Below are 18,559 nucleotides of genomic sequence, written 5' to 3'. Positions count from 1 at the left end.
TTCAATAATCAGCTGTTTCAATTTGAAATGTGTAAATTTCCCATTTTTATACCACTGCTATAACCGCGTTCAACGGCAATATCATTACTTAGTCCCCTACTATCAGCATCCCGGGGACTACCAGAGACTAAATGCTGAGCAGGCACAGCCATATAAATACTGTGGCTACAACAACAGGTCAGAGACTATGGTGCAGATCCAATAACACTCAAAAAGCTCAACATCATCCAAGAAAAAAGTAACCTGCACACCATGCATAACTTGCAACATTCAGTCCCTCCACCACCCACCAGTGACACACAGTGCATGTTGATGCCAATATCTACAGGACACACAATACAATAATTCATCCAAGCACCTTCCAACTCATGAGAGTCAGCAAATGAATGAAAACACCACCATCTGCAAGTTTTTCTCCAAGTCATACACTGGTACTATACTGCTGCACCTTCATCATTATTATTTGTTCTCTGTCCATTAAACAACTCTCTAACCATGCTATTATCTGCAACTCCATCAACTTTTTCTTGGCCATCAACATTTTGTGTGGCAACTCAAATGTCTTTTGGAAATGCAAGTATTCTAAATCCATTGGTAACCCCTTATTTACCAAATCTGTAAACTTCTCTAAACTCTAATAGATTTGTCAAATGTGATTTCCCTTGAATAAAACCATGGTGTCTACAGATCAGGCTTTACAATTTTCTGAAATAAAATAAGACTTCCTTAATGGTAGATTTCAACTTTTCCCCCAACAAGTGACATCAGCCTAACCGTTTGGTGATTCCTTACCTTCTCTCTCATCCATGGTTACCTGCAGATCTGCTGAGACCACTCCAAAATCTGGGAACATCGGAACAGAACTAGGCTGTTTAGCTAATTGAGACTGTACCATCATTCAGTAAGATAATGGCTGATTGGCCACCCCAATGTCAGTTTTTCACAGTATTGACATCAAGTTTTATGTCATTAGTCTCCAGAAATCTATCAATTTCTGTCTTAAACATGCTTAATGATTGAGTTTCCACAACCCTCTGGGTGTGAATTTTAAAGATTCACCACCTTCTGAGTGAAAAGAAATCTTTCCTCATCTCGGTCTAAAATGCCCTATCCCTCATCCTGAACTTATATCGCCTGGTTTTAGACTCACCAGCCGGTGGAATTATCTTATTTACATTCACCCTGTAAGAATTTTGCACATTACAAGGAGGTCACCCCTCATTCTTCAGAACTCTAAGGAATACAAACCCAGTCGTCTGAATCTCTCCATTCTGGATGGTTTCACTATATCAAAGATTAATCAGGTGAACGTCCATTGTACTTTCTCCAAGGCAAATGGAACCCTGCTTCAATAAGGGTCTGTATAACTGCAGCAAGACATCTTGATTTGTGTACTCAAATCCATTTTCAGTTAAGGCTAACATATCATTTGCCTAAGTTTTTGTACCTGCACATTAATTTTAAACAAATTATGAACAAGGACACAGATGGTTTTGGATACTCACACTTCTCAACCTGCTACCATTTAAGAAATATTGTTTTGCTGGGGAAGTGACGTACTATAGCCAGGTTTTCAGATAGCAAATTAGATGTGAAGACAACTGGTAAGGGTAACAGAGGGATATGGATAGGATATGCGAACAGGCAAAAACTTGGCAGACAGACTTGCATGTAAGAAAATGTGAGGCTGTGCACTTTTAACTGAATATTATTTAAATCACAAAAGACTGTAGAAGGCAACAACACAGATTTGGACGTTTTTGTCCATGAATTACAAAAAGTAAGCAGACCAAGTTCAACAGGTAATAGGAAAAATGAATGGAACAGTATATTAAAGCAGGGAGGATTTACTTCAACAATACAAAGCACTAGCTGGAATACTATGAATAGTTTTGGACCCTCTATTGAATAAAAGATATGCTTGTATCGGAGACGGTCAAAAGGAGGTCCACTCGATGATACTGGGTATGGAGAGACTGTCGAATGGGGATTCGTCAAATAGAATTGGCCTATATGCATCTGAATTTAGAAGAATGAGAGGCAACCTTATTGAAACATACAAGGTTCTTAAGGGGCTTGACAGGGTTGATGTGAGAGGTTGTTTTGTTGTGGGAGAGTCTATGACCAGACAGCATAATCTCAGAAGAAAACACTTAAGACAGGGATAAGGAGCAAAGTATTCTCTCAGAGTAGAGTGAGTCTGTGAAATTCTTTGCTGCAGAGAGTTGTTGATACTGCTAATTAAATATATTCAAGGCTGAGATAGACAGATTTTTAATTAGTGAAGGAGTCAAGCATTATGGAGAAAAGGCAGTAAAGTGGTTATTAGATCAGCCATGATCTCATTGAAAGGCAGAGCAATCCTATTACCTGTTGAACTTGGCTGCTTGCTTTTTGTAATTCATGCACAATACTAACTTCCTACATCTTTTGGTCTTATTGTTCAATCATTCTTTGTTTTATACTCTGTCCAGTAACATAAATCCTGTTAGATGTCTTCAGACTCATTATTCCTAATCTCAAGACATACTGATCTGAAATCCTGGTCTTCGGGTCAAAATCTTTCCTCAATATGGAGGTCAACCTATCAGGGCCATTCCATCTCCTTTGCCATGTAACCTGCCTTTTCCAAATATATTGTACCCAGCAATATTTATTTCTTAACGTGATTACCTGTAAGCACACTCTGGATTAAAAACAAACAACTGGATAAAAAACGTTTCTATTTGTGCTACCACTTCATCCAACTTACTGTGGATGCAATGCATATTCAGATAAAGAGTCTTTTATTTAAACTCCTATTAGATTATATTAGTTTGTTAATGCAATAATACCATACAATTTTGTTCCCGCTCTTCTTGTCTTTGCCCAAATCATTACATTATTCTATTGTCTCAACATTTTTCTTTCGATTTTTAAGTCCAAATCCTCCCACAACCTCTGCTAATTTAAAGCACTATCCAAAGGCCTTGTTAGATCCATGACACGAGTCCCAACCTTGTTTATATGGAGCCCATAGAATCAAAATAGCTCTCACTTGCCCAAGTATTGGTGCCATTTCCTGTCTGCCTACATGGGTGATAGATACAGGAGTTGAAGCATTTAAATGTGTAGTGAAACCCTGAGATTTACATGGATTATTTTAATACTGTTTACTGCATGTTTCAGTTCTTGGAAATCTAACTGGAACAGAAGAGTTTTTCTACGTGTTTGGTGTTAATAATCAGCTTTTAAAATGACAATGATCATAATTCCAAGCAAAAGGAAGTTAACCAATGCTCCTAAGCAACTAGCCAGAGGGATTAGGGGAAGAACTTTGCAGATTCTGACTTTCATTTTCAGTCTGTGCTGGAAAGTCATTCGAGACAGAAGAATGTATCAAGCTCCAAAGTGCTGAGAAATTCTTCAGTGGAATCCACATGTGCTAAGCAGCATTCCTAAACAGTTTATTTAAAAAAATAATAATATCGAATACAAAGTTATTAATCCCAGACTGGGGCACTGGGACACAACTGGTTGAAAATTTCACCACTTCTTTTCCAAGGTATTTTGGTAAAAAGGAAAGGAATTGAAGCTACATTAGTGATAGTACAGCACTGAAAGGAGGCTAAGTCAGGAAGCTTACAATAATAATTAAGCGTTATCTCCAGTTCCATTAGATGAGTTGAAATTTTAATTACATCAAGCCCACTTGAGTATTAAAAAAGGTTTCTCTCCCTTGGAAATAAACTGAACTAGGTCTTGCTACAAGACAGCACAAGATGTTCTTAGAACTGCAACAATATTTGTAAGTTGCACCAGAGTGTCCTGATTCTGATACATCACTTTTGATTGTGTTCGATATTTAAAGAGTATTTGGAGTATTTCTACTGTGTTTAAAAATCTTTAAATTTGTGTTATAAAAGAATGGACTGGATTTTTTCTTCTATAAATTCATTTCAGTTGCTAATCATTTTTTTAGTTTTATTGTTAAAAAAATGACTGGAACATTGCTGATATTTTTGTAAAAGATCCTATCACATTTAAAATGATCGGTATGTCAGGGATTTGACTTGTCTGATACTGACATAATAAGTGCTGTAATCAACAAGCACAAGTACACAATCCTTTATCCGGAAGTCCAAAATCCAAAATCCAAAGTTTTTGCGTGAACAGGTGACCCAATGCCATACCCACTCGACCCATGTCACTCAGACGTGACATGGCGGCGTGGCTCAGTACTGGCAGGCATCAATGGTGTCTCAGCACTTGTACTAGTCACACGTGAGTCTGTTGTTCGGTAAGATGCTTTTTATTTCATTGAAAAGGTAATTTATTCTGAAATCTGAAAAATTCCAAAATTCGAAAAACAGTTGGCCCCAAGGATTTTGGATAAAGGATTGTGTACCTGCACTTGAAGTGCTGATTAAGAACTGGAAAAGAGGTTCACAGTGAATGGTTCCTTTTATGACCCAGAACAACGAGCACAGAAACAGTGAATCAAACAGTCTGTTTCTGTGCTACAAATTTCTGTATGATTCAACAAAGGTAAATAGAACTTTTATGTAGGTGTTCAAAGTTTGTGAGAAGATTTGTAGCTTGGGTGCTCATTGTTGTGGTTCTGTTCGCCGAGCTGGAAATTTGTGTTGCAGACGTTTCGTCCCCTGTCTAGGTGACATCCTCAGTATTTGGGAGCCTCCTGTGAAGCGCTTCTGTGATCTTTCCTCCGCCATTTGTAGTGGTTTGAGTCTGCCGCTTCCGGTTGTCAGTTCCAGCTGTCCATTGCAGTGGTCGGTATATTGGGTCCAGGTCGATGTGCTTATTGGTTGAATCTGTGGATGAGTGCCATGCCTCTAGGAATTCCCTGGCTGTTCTCTGTTTGGCTTGTCCTATAATAGTAGTGTTGTCCCAGTCGAATCGAAAGAATCCACCATGTGTCAGATACAGACCACCAGTCAACAACCCACAAGCGAGGGACACAGCTAGACAGAACGGATTCAGGATGATCCAGGTAATGATTGCAGACGCTCACAGCAGACTTCACAAATGCAGACAAGAAACTGCGCGCCAAAAATCGTTAATTTCAAAAACCACCAATCAGCAATGGACCCTGACCATAGAACAGGCTGTCACCATAGGACAGAACAGGACCACACACCACAAAAAAACGGCACTAAAAGAAAAAATGGCCAAACCAACACACAACAGAGAGGACACCACAACACAAACCTGGGTTAGAAACCTCACCCACAGACAGCTCACAGACACGGAAAGAACAATACTGGCCAAGGGATTCAACTACAACCACAGGGACGCCAAGACAGCAGACTTCCTAGCAGCATTAGAATGTACACTCAGGAACAATGGACTGACAGAAGAGACAAAACAAACAGTGAGACAAAGTATCATATCTCTGATAACAAGGAAAAGGCAAACACATAACCTCAACACCAAGGAGGGGGAAGCACTAAAATCACTAAGAAACGATAAGAACATAATCATACTACCAGCAGACAAAGGCAGAATGACGGTCATTCTGGACAAAGCAGACTACTTTCAAAAAGCGCAACAACTACTTGCAGATACCAACACCTACCAAAAGAGAGAGTTTGACCCCACCCTACAGCTCACCAATAAGATAAACAACACACTGAGGAACCTACAAAAAAACGGACAGATAACCAGGTTTGACCTACAAAGAATGAAACCTGAAAGCAACAACGCCCCTAGATTCTATGGACTACCTAAAGTGCACAAACCAGACATCCCACTCAGACCCATAGTATCACTACCAGGAAAACCATCACACAAACTGGCTAAAGAACTACAGCAGAAACTGAAACACCTGATCAACGGATCCAGACACTCTATACAATCAACACAGGAATTCTTGACATCATCAGAAATATACACATCGACAAGGAAGAAACCATGGTCTCATTCAATGTCACGGCACTGTTCACCTCTATCGACAAAACCTTAGCCAGAGAAACAATAGCCAACCTGCTGGGCATACAGAACAGACAACAGGACGTTGAACCTATCAACAAAGACAGCATACTCAAACTACTGGACCTGTGCCTCACAACACACTTCACATTCAACAGCCAAATATATGAACAAATCAACGGCACACCTATGGGCTCACCCATCTCTGGACTCAAAGCAGAAGTGGTAATGCAAAGATTAAAACAAACAGTCTTACCGCAAATTCAACCCAAACTCTGGGTCAGATATGTGGATGACACCTTTGTAATCATTAGAAACACAGAAATAGAGAACACACACCGGATCATCAACGCCACACTCACAGGAATCCGGCTCACGAGAGAGGAGGAAAAGGACAACCAACTCCCATTCCTAGACATGATGGTACAGAGAACACCTAACGGAGAATTCACCGCAAAGGTATACAAGAAAGCCACACACACAGACCAAGTCCTGAACTACGAAAGCAACCACCCCAACACACACAAAAGAAGTTGCATCAAGACACTGTTCAAAAGGGCCACAACACACTGCAGTACACCAGAACTGCAAAAAGAGGAAGAAGAACACCTATATAATGTATTCGCCAAAAACGGATACCCACGCAATTTCATCAACAGATGCCTAAGGGAAAGACAATGGAACGAGGACATGCCGCAACCCAAAGGACTAGCCACACTACCATACATCAAGAGCATTTCCGAACTGACAGCCAGACTACTGCGACCACTTGGACTCATAACAGCAACAAACCAACAGCCACTCTCAGACAACTCACCAGAACGAAGAACCCGATACATGAGTAAAACCAACGTAGTGTACAAAATCCCATGCAAGGACTGCACAAAACACTACATAGGACAAACAGGAAGGACAGCTAACGATCCGCATCCATGAACACCATCTAGCCACGAAACGACACGACCAGCTATCCTTAGTAGCCACACACGCAGATGACAAGCAACATGAATTCGACTGGGACAACACTATTATAGGACAAGCCAATCAGAGAACAGCCAGGGAATTCCTAGAGGCATGGCACTCATCCACAGATTCAATCAATAAGCACATCGACTTGGACCCAATATACCGACCACTGCAACGGACAGCTAGAACTGATAACCGGAAGCGGCAGATTCAAACCACTACAAATGGCGGAGGAAAGATCACAGAAGCACTTCACAGGAGGCTCCCAAGCACTGAGGATGTCACCTAGACAGAGGACGAAACGTCTGCAACACAAATTCCCAGCTCAGCGAATAGAACCACAACAGAACTTTTACATTAACCATTTGTCAGGTTGGCACTTTCATTAACTAACTTTCAAGTCCTCTGTTTATAGCAGCTGCTTTCATTTACACTGATTCAATACTAGAAATGCATTGTTTACAGATTCATAATTAATTCCATAGACTGATTTTGGGCGTATATAAAGAAAGATTTGTGAATGCAGGTTAAATGATGTAATATGTCCAAAGTAGTACAGTTTTAAGATATGTATCATAATTCCAGAAAATACATTTTTTTTGTTTTAGTATGTTTGAATATGTACCTAGCAAACACAATATAATGTTATTCCCAAATGAGAATAAATTCATATCTGAAATAATTCACATCAGGTATATTTGGTTTTGGCTAAGTAATAAGGATGACTGATAAGGAATTGAACAGTTACGAAATGAACCTAAATTCAATTCAAACCCGACAGAATATACTAATGGCAGCACTGCCACAAATTGAGTTTCACAGTCATTATAACCGTATAAAAATGTTAAAAGACACCAACAAACCTCTTTAGGTATTCGGAGCAGTATATCTTTACAGCGTTGGATACAAGTCACTGCGTTCATATGATCACACTGAATCACAGCCTAGCAATGGAGGGTTGAAAAAAATAAAAAGCATAAACAAAACCAGAACGTTGATTACAATGATCCTGGACAGAAGTTTGTGCTGCTGTCTGTGCCATGCTTGGTGACTGGGGAGGAGGCATTTAATCAAGTGGAAAGGGGGAAAGTGGGTGGGAATCTCGCCACCTTCCGAACATTGCCCCAATTAAGCTGGGTAACAAGATCTGTAGTAGCTTTCCCATCCTACTTTCATTTGAGGCCCCCAAGTTGGAAACCTATTCCACTGAAAAATAATTGATCTGAAATTAAGCTTGCCCTGCAGAATTTTTATTTCAAGTAATATTAGAAACATGCTTTTGTACTAGCTTGCATCAAATGATTTGTCACCAGAAATCTTCTAGGCTGACATTTACAAAGGAAAAAGGAACGTAAAGAGGAGAGATTGGTTAGGTTGCCCAAGAGGGACTTAAGTGCCCTCCTGCTCATAAAACAAATCTGCACAGAAATAGAAAATTTCACTCCGGGGGATGCAGTGGCAAAAGTTCCTTTTTCCAATGATTGCGGTAACAACAGTTGTTCATAGCGCCACTATGATTGACTGACTAACCTTTATGCTGAGAATTCTTTCACACGTATTATAATGACATAATATTCTACTTTATTGTGTATGTGGTAGAGGGAACGGTAACCACTGTTTTTTTGTTTGGCCATACTGGTCAAGAAGGTACCAAGCATTTCTGAAGGTCATATCAAACCTATCTATTTATCAGAAAATAGCAACACAATATACAGAAAATTCATATAATTTCAATATCGTAATTAAAGATACACACATACTGATTCTGCCCGATAGGAGTGGACTTTGAAAAGGTCCTTTTCCACATCATTCTTAAGGACATTTATATCTGATTGGCCATCATATCCAGCTAGTAGCTTTGCATATAATACCTCCAAACTCTGTGGGAACAGATGCAAACTGTTACAATCTTTCCATCAGAAAAATTCTAACCTCTAACCTTAAATATCACAATACAAAGAATTTAACAGTTTCCCAATTGCAATTACATAGAAGTCCTATTTATCTGACATTAAACAAATGTCACTTTACTGAAGTGAGCATATTTCTGTGAGTGTTCTTAACCACTGCAGTGAAATTAATTAGAATAGAAGGAGTAGTCAGAATCAGTCATAAATGGAACTTGAAATGTAAGGCAACTACTAATAATTTGCTAATGATATGGAATTTAATTATAGCTCTAATATGCTGCCTCAGAATCATTCTGGAGTGTTTCAAGGGTTATAACTAATCTCCTTAAGTCTGCTTTCAAAGAATATCTGTAGGGTGGTCAACAATATTCTCTCAACCAATGGTAAACTTCTCATTCTGCATGAAGAAAAGTCAACTCTCCCTCTTACCTCATTAACTTCTTATCTGAAGCAGAGTGAAAAGAATCCCAGCAGTGAAAGAAACTGAAGAAATAGCACAAATACATGCACCTGATACTGTCCAACAATAAATCACAAAACATTATAAATAAATATTTTACTCCCAAATATGTTAGAAAAATCTGGCAGGTGCCAATATATTAGAGTTGATGACTTGGACTGGGGCACATCAAAGCTAGAAATTTAAATATTTTCAACTAGACTTTTGATGTTTCTAATTTCTTTCCATCCTCTCCAAAAGAAAAAGTGACTACTACTGGTATATATTTACAAAGACAGCAGCAACACAACAGCACTTAATCAAGTGCACATTTAATTATTTCCTCCTTTTTTTTATGAACACTCTGACCAAAAGCTGGTATTGCTGATCCTGTTCACGTTAGCTGATATTAACTGCTCTCTCTCTTCAGGTAGTGTTTCTGTCCTTCAAATGTGTCATTATCATTTCTTTTATCAAAACAAACACAAGTGTTTGACTTCATTTAGCCTAGTAAATCATAAAACATTCCTCTCCTCTCCAAAGCCTTCAAACATGATATCACTTCGTAGTCCATCTGACTAAATACCATATCTTAATCAGTTTTATTTGTTTTTGCCACAGTACTGAAACAACTGTTATCATAATCATAAACAACACTGTACATGACTACTGTCAAAAATTGCTGTATATTAACCTTGCAATATTTTAAGATTTATTTACATTGGCACAGTGGCCCCACAGCACCAGGAACCCAGGTTCAATTCCACCCTCGGGAGACTATGTGGAATTTGCACTTTCTCCCCATCTATGGGGTTCCTCTGCATACTCCAGTTTCCTACCACAGTCCAAAGCTGGACAGGTTAGGTAAATTGGCCATGCTAAATTGTCTACAGTGTCCGGGAATGTGCAGGTTAGGTGGAGTAGCCATAGGAAATTCAGGGTTACGGGGATGGTGTGTGCATGCATGCAGGAGAAGGGGTGAGTCTGTGGTGGGCTGCTCTTCAGAGTGTCCATGTGGACTTGATGAGCCAAATGGTCTGCTTTCACACTGTAGGCATGCTATAATTTAATGATTTCCAAAATATTGATAGCATTTCTTATGATAACCTCCAGAGTATCTTGCTAACTGAAGAACACAAGATAGTGCAGTTATCTCTGCTAATGACATGTTTCCAGTCCCAAATCTTTCTGATAAGGTTGGACCTCACGACAGATATATAAACTAACCGTCTAAGTTTAAAACGTACTCCCAAGGGAGGAAAAGAAACCACATCTGGATGGAAAAGATCCATGTTGGTCTCAGCGCTCTTCAGATGCAAGTTAACAAGGCAAGAGCTTCCTAACACTTTAGGTACAAAGAAGGCTTTTGCCAATATCTACTTGTCATTCTGAGCCATCCATTTGTTCTCCAGGACCAGTAAACTATTCTATCTTATCATGGGCCAACATTCTTTCAGCAACAAATTTAAAATGTGTTGCTCCTGAATTCCATATCTATGAAATAGTTACAGACTGTAAATAAATGATGCCCAAGGACTGATTCTAGTGTTAATGGGGGTTCGTTTCCGGTTTCCAACATAAAAATAGCCAGCTTATTCTGATGGACTTTTTTCAGTTAACCAATCCTCAACTTTCACTAATGTATCACCACCTACTCAGTTGAGCCTACAGATAAAGCAAACATATATAGAGGGATCATTTCATTAGCACTTTACTCTTTCATGTAATTGTTGAGCTACTGTAATAAAAAAAATCCAACTAAGCTTAAGAAAAGGCTTTATGTACTGTCAGAGCCAAGTCCAGAAATCCATCTGCCAACAAAGGTTTCCTATAATCCAGCCAGCTTTTTCCAGTTTTCATGAACATCTGTAACAGAAAGTAGGAATGTTTTACAATGTAATCTACCCACAAAAATAAATGCACTTATAAAACCATGTAATTTGATTTTGCACAAACATACAAAATCAGAAGTAGGCCATTTGGCCTACCGTGCCTGTTCCATCATTCAATAATATCATGGTTGATCTGATTACTACAGTTTGACCCCTAGAAAGAATCTTCAAGCTTCTGTCCTAAAATTATTCAAGTCTGCTTCTACCGCCTTTTGAAGAGAAAAAGATTTCTTCTCATCTCCTCTCTGTCCTACATGGTCAACACATTATTTTAAACAGTGACCCCTAGTTAGATTTGACCACAGCAGGAAACATCCTTTCCACATCCACACCTTCAAGACACCTCAATTACTTGTATGCATCAATCAAGTCACCTCTTTCTCCTCTAAGTCTAAGAGATACAAGCCCAGCCTACACAAGTTCTCCTCATAAGCCAATATGTATGGCTAAAGTATGCAGAGTCCCTGACTACAGCTAACTCAGTGAGGTTCTTTGGTTCACTGATGGTAGGAAATCTGCCATCCTTACCTCACCTGGTCTACATGCGACACCAGACGCACAGCAATGTTGTTCACTCTTAACTGCCCATTGCTGACATAGCTGGTGATACCCAGAGCCAATAAACGAATGGTTAAAATGTAAATTTAGACCACATGAAATTTACAATTCTGAAATATTTGGGTACAGCACATCTCAGACACTTCAAGCTTTTTATATCAGCATCAATGAATGGCATTCTGGCAATCACATGCCCTTTCCTCAGGGACACATTATCACATAGCTCAAGGAACTTATCCAATTCCCCATCCTCAATATCAGCAAAATGACTCAGAGCATTGAAATGATACACACAGGCACTAGACTTAAGCATTTGAGGTTTGAGCACCAAACTAATATAGGTTTATAGCAGCAATAACTGTTCAATAGCCACCTCCTAACTACCCATTTTATACCATGTGTTATAATTGATCTTATTATGTGCATTTGTCACTTTGGTCTAATAAGTATGAAATTCAATAATATCAAGGCTGCCTTTCTTCAAGAAATTGCAATATTTGTTACTTTTAAGATTGTCAATAATAAATAATTGAATTTAATAACAACAAGTTTTCTTCAAATACATTGTATCGATTTAAACCTTATAAAATTTAACGGAATTTTAATTATTAATGCAAACACATTCCAAATATATTTTGTCCAGGTAAAAATAAAACTAAAGTCTTACTTGCATTTTAGTTGTACCTTCACTTCCCTCAGAAAAAGTTTAAAGCACTTCATGGTCAAATAATTCCTTAAAGTACTGTAACTGATATAAAATTATTTCAAAACCAAACATATCTGTTCTGTCCATGAAGACATTTTATCAAATTCTATCAAATACTACAGCTCAAGCTCACCAGTACTTGTCTTTGCAGTGTCACTTCATTGGGTTCAGCACAGTCATACAAACAGACCAACTTGCATGCCACATGTCGCACTGAAAAGTGAAGTAGTCATGAACTTAAAATACTGCAGTGAAACTTGCTTTTTCATTTTAGGATTTTCTGTTTTTAGTTTCTGTCAAGGTTGCACTAATGTTGTATAGTTGAATTTAATCTTCCTAAAAGTGACATTCACAATCAGATTGCCACTCTTGTTCTATACAAAGTTAAAAATTACACAACACCACATTTAGTCCAAAAGGTTTATCTGGAAGCACTAGCTTTCGAAGCGCTACTCCCAAATAAACCTGTTGAACTGTAACCTGGTGTTGTGTGATTTTTAACTTTGTCCTCCCCAGTCCAACACAAGCTCCTCCAAATCTTGTCCTATATACATGGCCTATCCCAGAACTCAGGGTTCCTGGCCTGAACTTCCAATTGATCTATTACACAAATGCAGAACATACACAGTCAAGAAACACTAAAGCACAGCATTAGCATTTAGAAACAAACCAGGTCCTTTTTTCAGTCATAACTGCTACATTCCAGTCTGTCAAGGTACATAGTTTCTTTGACACTGACAGAAAGTAGATGAAAGGATATGTCAAGTATCCGACCATCTGGAGGAGGAGGTCTGGCCGCTATGACTCTAGTTGTTTACCACTACCAACACTTTAATACATTTTATGCATCTGAAGTACATGTTTTCAATTACCCTGCAAGATTATGTATTATTTAGGGCCTAACTTAAGGGAATGAATTAAAAACAATCATATTACATTTTGTGCTCTCTTCAACGTCATTGCATAGCTTGTGATTAGTAATGATTGGCATTGGCTTCCATTACCATTGTGAAGAAAGTTAAGGCAAGTGTCATCACCCAAGAGAACTCCTGAGTTTTAAAAAGAAAACAGTGAAACAACAGAGAATGTTTGCGCACCAAGTTCAATCCTGGGATTGTTGATGTTGGTGAAAAAAAACACTAATTTCTTGACTTTGCAAGCTGATTTCAGTTTTAGAGCCCTGTGAGTGCTTGCTCTGAGTGAGGCACAAAAGCAACATCAAAGTATGTAAATTCAGCCATTTGCTACTGTACATGATAAAATGGCTTTCCATATCTCTGGGCTTGCTTGGGTGAGAAAATTACTTCACTGAGACAGCCATGTGTAAAGCACCAATACGAACAGGCAGAGTTTACTGTCTACCCTACATTCCAACAACTCACCAAGGTAACAGATGGCAAAAATGTGCCAGAGAATTTTGATGTAGTCAAGAGCATTGGCAATGAAAGCATAGCTTTGCATATAAATGTTACAGTACTTTTTCTTTGCTTCTTTTCCTATTCAACTTAATTCAAGATCCTCAGGTTTTCTACCTTTCTGTCAATAAAAGAAGGTTTTTCAGCTCCAGATCTCATATCACCCAACAAAATTTGTCTCAACCAGTTCATCTCTTAAGAGAACAGCCACGGCTTTTTCTGTTAGCCATGTAACAGAAAGCTCATGTTAATAGAACTATTAAAAATCCTTTCTACATTCTCTCTAATGCATCCACATCATTCCTGAAGGCTGACTCAGTATTTTATAAAGTTTCATTATAATTTCCTTGCTTTTCCACTCCATGATCCCACATGGTGCTTTAAGCACTTTTTCAAGTTGTCCTGCCATGAAATTCCCATATTAAGTTATTCCAGCTTAATACTGGTCAATTATAATGGCTTTAATTCAAATTTGGCATGAGAAACTGTTTTAACACTCCTGGCATCTCTACAGTTGGAAGTTTACTTATGCAACAGTGCAACTCAGAATTGTTCTTCCTCACTCCTGCCACTTCCTCCATGAGCCCTTACTCACAGCAGGGGTTTATGAGAAGGAAAGAAGTGAGTGGAAGGTTCAGCAAACGAATGCAGTGGTAGCCAACAGAATCAGAGAGCGGAAATGATAATGAGGCCGAGAAAGTAGGAAGTTTTTTTTTAATTTAAATTTTTAATTGATGTTTTTAATTTTTTTGCAGTTTTTAGATTCATAGTTATTAGGCGCTCAACAATATAAAGTATTTTTACTTACTGGTTTAATTGGCTTACTGAGCACGGTGGCTCAGTGGTTAGCACTGCTGCCTTCCAGCCCCAAGGACCCAGGTTCAATCCCCGCCTCAGGCAACTGCCTGTGTGGAGTTTGCTCATTCTCCCCGTGTCTGCGTGGGTTTCCTCTGGGTGCTCCGGTTTCCTCCCACAGTCCAAAGATGTGCAGGATAGGTGAATTGGCTATGCTAAATTGCCCGTAGTGTTAGGTGCATTAGTCAGGGGTAAATGTCGGGGAATGAGTCTCCGTGGGTTTCTCTTCAGAGGGTCAGTGTAGACTTGTTGGGCCAAAGGACCTGTTTCCACACTGTAGAGATTCTAATCTAATCTAAATTCTGCTTGATTATATTACGTATTTCTCAACTTTCTGTTACCACATCCTTTGTAATAAATCTTAACATTTTCCCAAAAACAAACATTAAGCTTACTGGCCTATAGTTGATTTTTATCTCCATTGCTTTGTGAATAAGGGTTTACCATTGGCAGTTTTCCAATCCTCTCATACAAGAATCCTTCGCTTCTGGAAAAGTAAGAATTTTGATGTCTATCTTTATCTTCGACAGTTTACAACTATTCCAAGATTGATGTATTTCACAAATTATCAAAGCACATTCAAGAAGTCTTGATACAGGTCCAAGTTACCGATACAGATCAAGAAAAACAGTGATGTTAATATTGAATCCTTGGAAGCCCAATTATGTCTTCCTTCAGTCTGTAAAACAGTTCTGCACCACTTCTGCATTCTATGTTACTTACTCAACTTCATAGCCATACTGCTATTGCCGATTTTACAACAAGTTAACTTTGCTGACAAACCTTGTATGCGGGCACTTGAACCTGTCACCTTCTGAACTTTATGCACTCTATTCTCTCGAAGTTTCTAATGAAGTCATATCTGCGCATCTTATTAAAATAACATTATCAGGCTATTCCAGATTTAAGGTTGTTCTGGCAATTTCCAACTCCAATTAAAGTTGTTAGATCTGTGGATGCTTGTTTGTGTTCATGGTGGACTGAAAAAGTCAAGAGTTCGCACTCAGGTAAAGCAAATCATTAAGACGACAAATGGGATGTTGTCTTTTCTTGCCCTAAATTTTGTTACCAATCCTTGAATACAAAGATGGGTTAGACCTGAGACAATAAGAGGGGGTGCTGGTATCATCTTGTGTGCCAAACTCTACTTTGCAAAAGCTAAATGTCAATTTTCAAACACCTCCTCCGATCTCCCTGGATCATGATCTCACCATTGAATACCAAGCTGTTGTTATTTCCAAGGTTGTCACTGACCTCATCTCCTCTGAAGATCCGCCCTCGATAGCTTCCCAATTTATAGTGTCCCACCTACACCTAGGCTGCCCAAATAAATAGCATTCCTCTGGAAGACCCAATGTTTCAGCCTGTTCCTGACGCACTGAACTTCAGACATGGAATTCAGTTCCAACTCTGTTTAGGTAGACCTGTCTGACTTGCAGAAATGCCATCTTCCCCAGAGCCAATACCACGGCCGCAGGAATCTAAAGTCCTATCTTTCCAGCCATGCACTCACCTTCCTTATACTGCTATTTCTGTACTTGCACATTGAGCAATCACAAGATTACATTTTTGATCCTAGTTAATAACTTTAAACCGAGTTTCCCCTAAATTTTGATTTCAGGACAACATCCTCCTTCTGATCTAAGGCTCTTGCCAAGCAGAATGCACTAAAGCCACTGTGACATCCTTAATCCTGGTACCACATACCAACGTGGAGTTACACTGACAGCCCCAGAAACGCCTGTCTGTTCCCATAATTAATGAATCCCCTGTCACTACAGCTCCTCCTTTATATTTCCTCCCCTCCTGTACAGTCAGATTGTTTGTGAAAGCCGGAAACTTGACTATGTCTACACTCTCTGCAGGAGCCAGCCCATCAGCCGCCAAAATGGAAAACAGGTTTGTCACTGGGATCACAGGGGACTCATGTATCAGTTGCCTGTTTCTCTTGGGCTGCCTTGCAATCACCCATCCCTTTTCTTCTTCCAGTCCTTTGAGGTGTGGCATGACCACTTCTCTAAACATGCTATCCACACAACTCTCGGCCACTGCACCAGTGTCTCCAGCTGCTTCTTGAATTTCTGGAAACCTGGAGTTTCTGCAATTGAGAGCACTTCCTGTATTTGTGATCATTTAGGACACAGGCAGGCTCCAAGATTTCCCACATATCACAAATTCCACGCTTTTGACCTCGCCTGCCATATGTCTTAAATACACTTTTAAAAATACTCACCTTATCTGAATTTTAGTACCCTACTATTCTAGAACATAGAAACACATAGAAAGGTACAGCAGAGAACAGGCCCTTTGGCCCATGATGTTGTGCCAAGGATTATTCCTAATCTAAAATCAAATAATGTAACCTACGCACCCCTCAATTCACTGCTGTCCATGTGCATGTCCAACAGTCACTTAAATGTCCCTAATGACTCTGCTTCCACCACCACCACTGGCAACACATTCCACGCATTCACAACTTTCTGGTAAAGAACCTACCTCTGATGTCTTCTCTATACCTTCCTTCTAACACCTTAAAACTCTGATCCTCTCGTGCCAGTCAATGCTGCCCTGGGGAAATTCTGGCTATCAACTCTAGCCATGCCTCTCATTACCTTGTACACCTCGATCAGGTCACTTCTCTTCCTCCTCCTCTCCAGAGAGGAAAGTCAGAGTTTAGTCAGCCTCTTTTCGTAAGACACGCCTTCCAGTCCAGGCAGCATCCTGGTAAACCTTCTTTGCACCATCTCCAAAGCCTCCATATCTTTGCTACAATAGGGCAACCAGAACTGATCACAATATTCCAAGTGTGGTCTCACCAGGGTTTTGTAAAGCTGCAAAAAAACCTCGTGGCTCTTAAACTCTATCCCCCTGTTAATGAAAACCAAGACACCATATGCTTTCTTAACAACCCTATCCATTTGGCTAGCAACTTTGAGGGATCTATGCACTTGAACACCAAGATCCCGCTGTTCCTCCACACTGTCAAGAATCTTGTCTTTAATCCTATATTCAGCATTCAAGTTCGACCTTCCAAAATGCGTCACTTTGCATTTATCCAGGTTGAACTCCATCTGCCATTTCTCAGCGCAGGTCTGCATCCTATCTATGTCACGCTGCAGCCTATAATTGCCCTCGATACTATCAGCAGTACCTCCAACCTTGGTGTCATCAGCAAATTTACTAACCCACCCCTCAACCTCCTCATCCAAATCATTTATAAAAACTATAAAGAGCAAGATACTACAAACTACCCAAGAACAGAACTGGACACCACTCACCACTGACCTCCAGTCAAATTCTACTTTGACTTTTTAAACCTACTAATACTTATTATTATTATTATTACTTACGCGACTTTTGTTCTGAAACATGAAAGGGTTCAGAAAAGATTTACAAGGATGCTGCCAGGGTTGGAGGATTTGAGCTGCAGGGAGAGTCTGAATAGGCTGGGACTGTTTTCCCTGGAGCATCAGAGGCAGAGCGGTGACCTTATAGAAGTTTATAAAATCATGAGGGGCATGGATGGGTAAACAGACAACGTCTTTTCCCTGGCATGGAGTACAGATGTAGAGGACATAGGTTTAGGGTGAGAGGGAAAAAATTTAAAAGGGACCTAAATAGTAACTTTTTCACGCAGAAGGGTGGTGCATGTATGGAATGAGCTGCCAGAGGAAGTGGTGGAGGTTGGTACAATTACAACATTTAAAAGGCATCTGGATGGGTATATGAATAGGAAGGGATATGGGCCAAGTGCTGGCAAATGGGACTAGATTAAGTTAGGATATCTGGTCGGCATGAACGAGTTGGACTGAAGGGTCTGCTTCTGTGCTGTACATCTCCACGACTTTATGGTGCCTCTAAATTACATTCTGCTATAACACAACAATCGT

General features: G+C 39.5%; 1 protein-coding gene across 1 annotated transcript in view; it reads right to left on the bottom strand.

The window, feature by feature from the left end:
- tex11 (testis expressed 11) overlaps nt 1-16,802 on the bottom strand; it is a 228,271-nt gene extending 211,469 nt beyond the window's left edge. The window contains exons 1-5 of the mRNA XM_043705303.1: nt 16,370-16,802; nt 12,533-12,612; nt 11,029-11,109; nt 8,655-8,774; nt 7,758-7,838 (exon numbers count right to left, since the gene is read on the bottom strand). Of these exons, the coding sequence (XP_043561238.1) occupies nt 7,758-7,838; nt 8,655-8,774; nt 11,029-11,109; nt 12,533-12,612; nt 16,370-16,802 (795 nt within the window). The remainder of the gene's footprint in view (nt 1-7,757; nt 7,839-8,654; nt 8,775-11,028; nt 11,110-12,532; nt 12,613-16,369) is intronic.
- Between the last annotated feature and the right edge of the window lie 1,757 nt (nt 16,803-18,559).

The sequence above is a fragment of the Chiloscyllium plagiosum genome, chromosome 15 (assembly GCF_004010195.1).
Source record: "Chiloscyllium plagiosum isolate BGI_BamShark_2017 chromosome 15, ASM401019v2, whole genome shotgun sequence".
Classification (NCBI taxonomy): domain Eukaryota; kingdom Metazoa; phylum Chordata; class Chondrichthyes; order Orectolobiformes; family Hemiscylliidae; genus Chiloscyllium; species Chiloscyllium plagiosum.
Note: the sequence above shows the minus strand (reverse complement) of the source record. Positions and strands in the feature narration are given on the sequence as shown.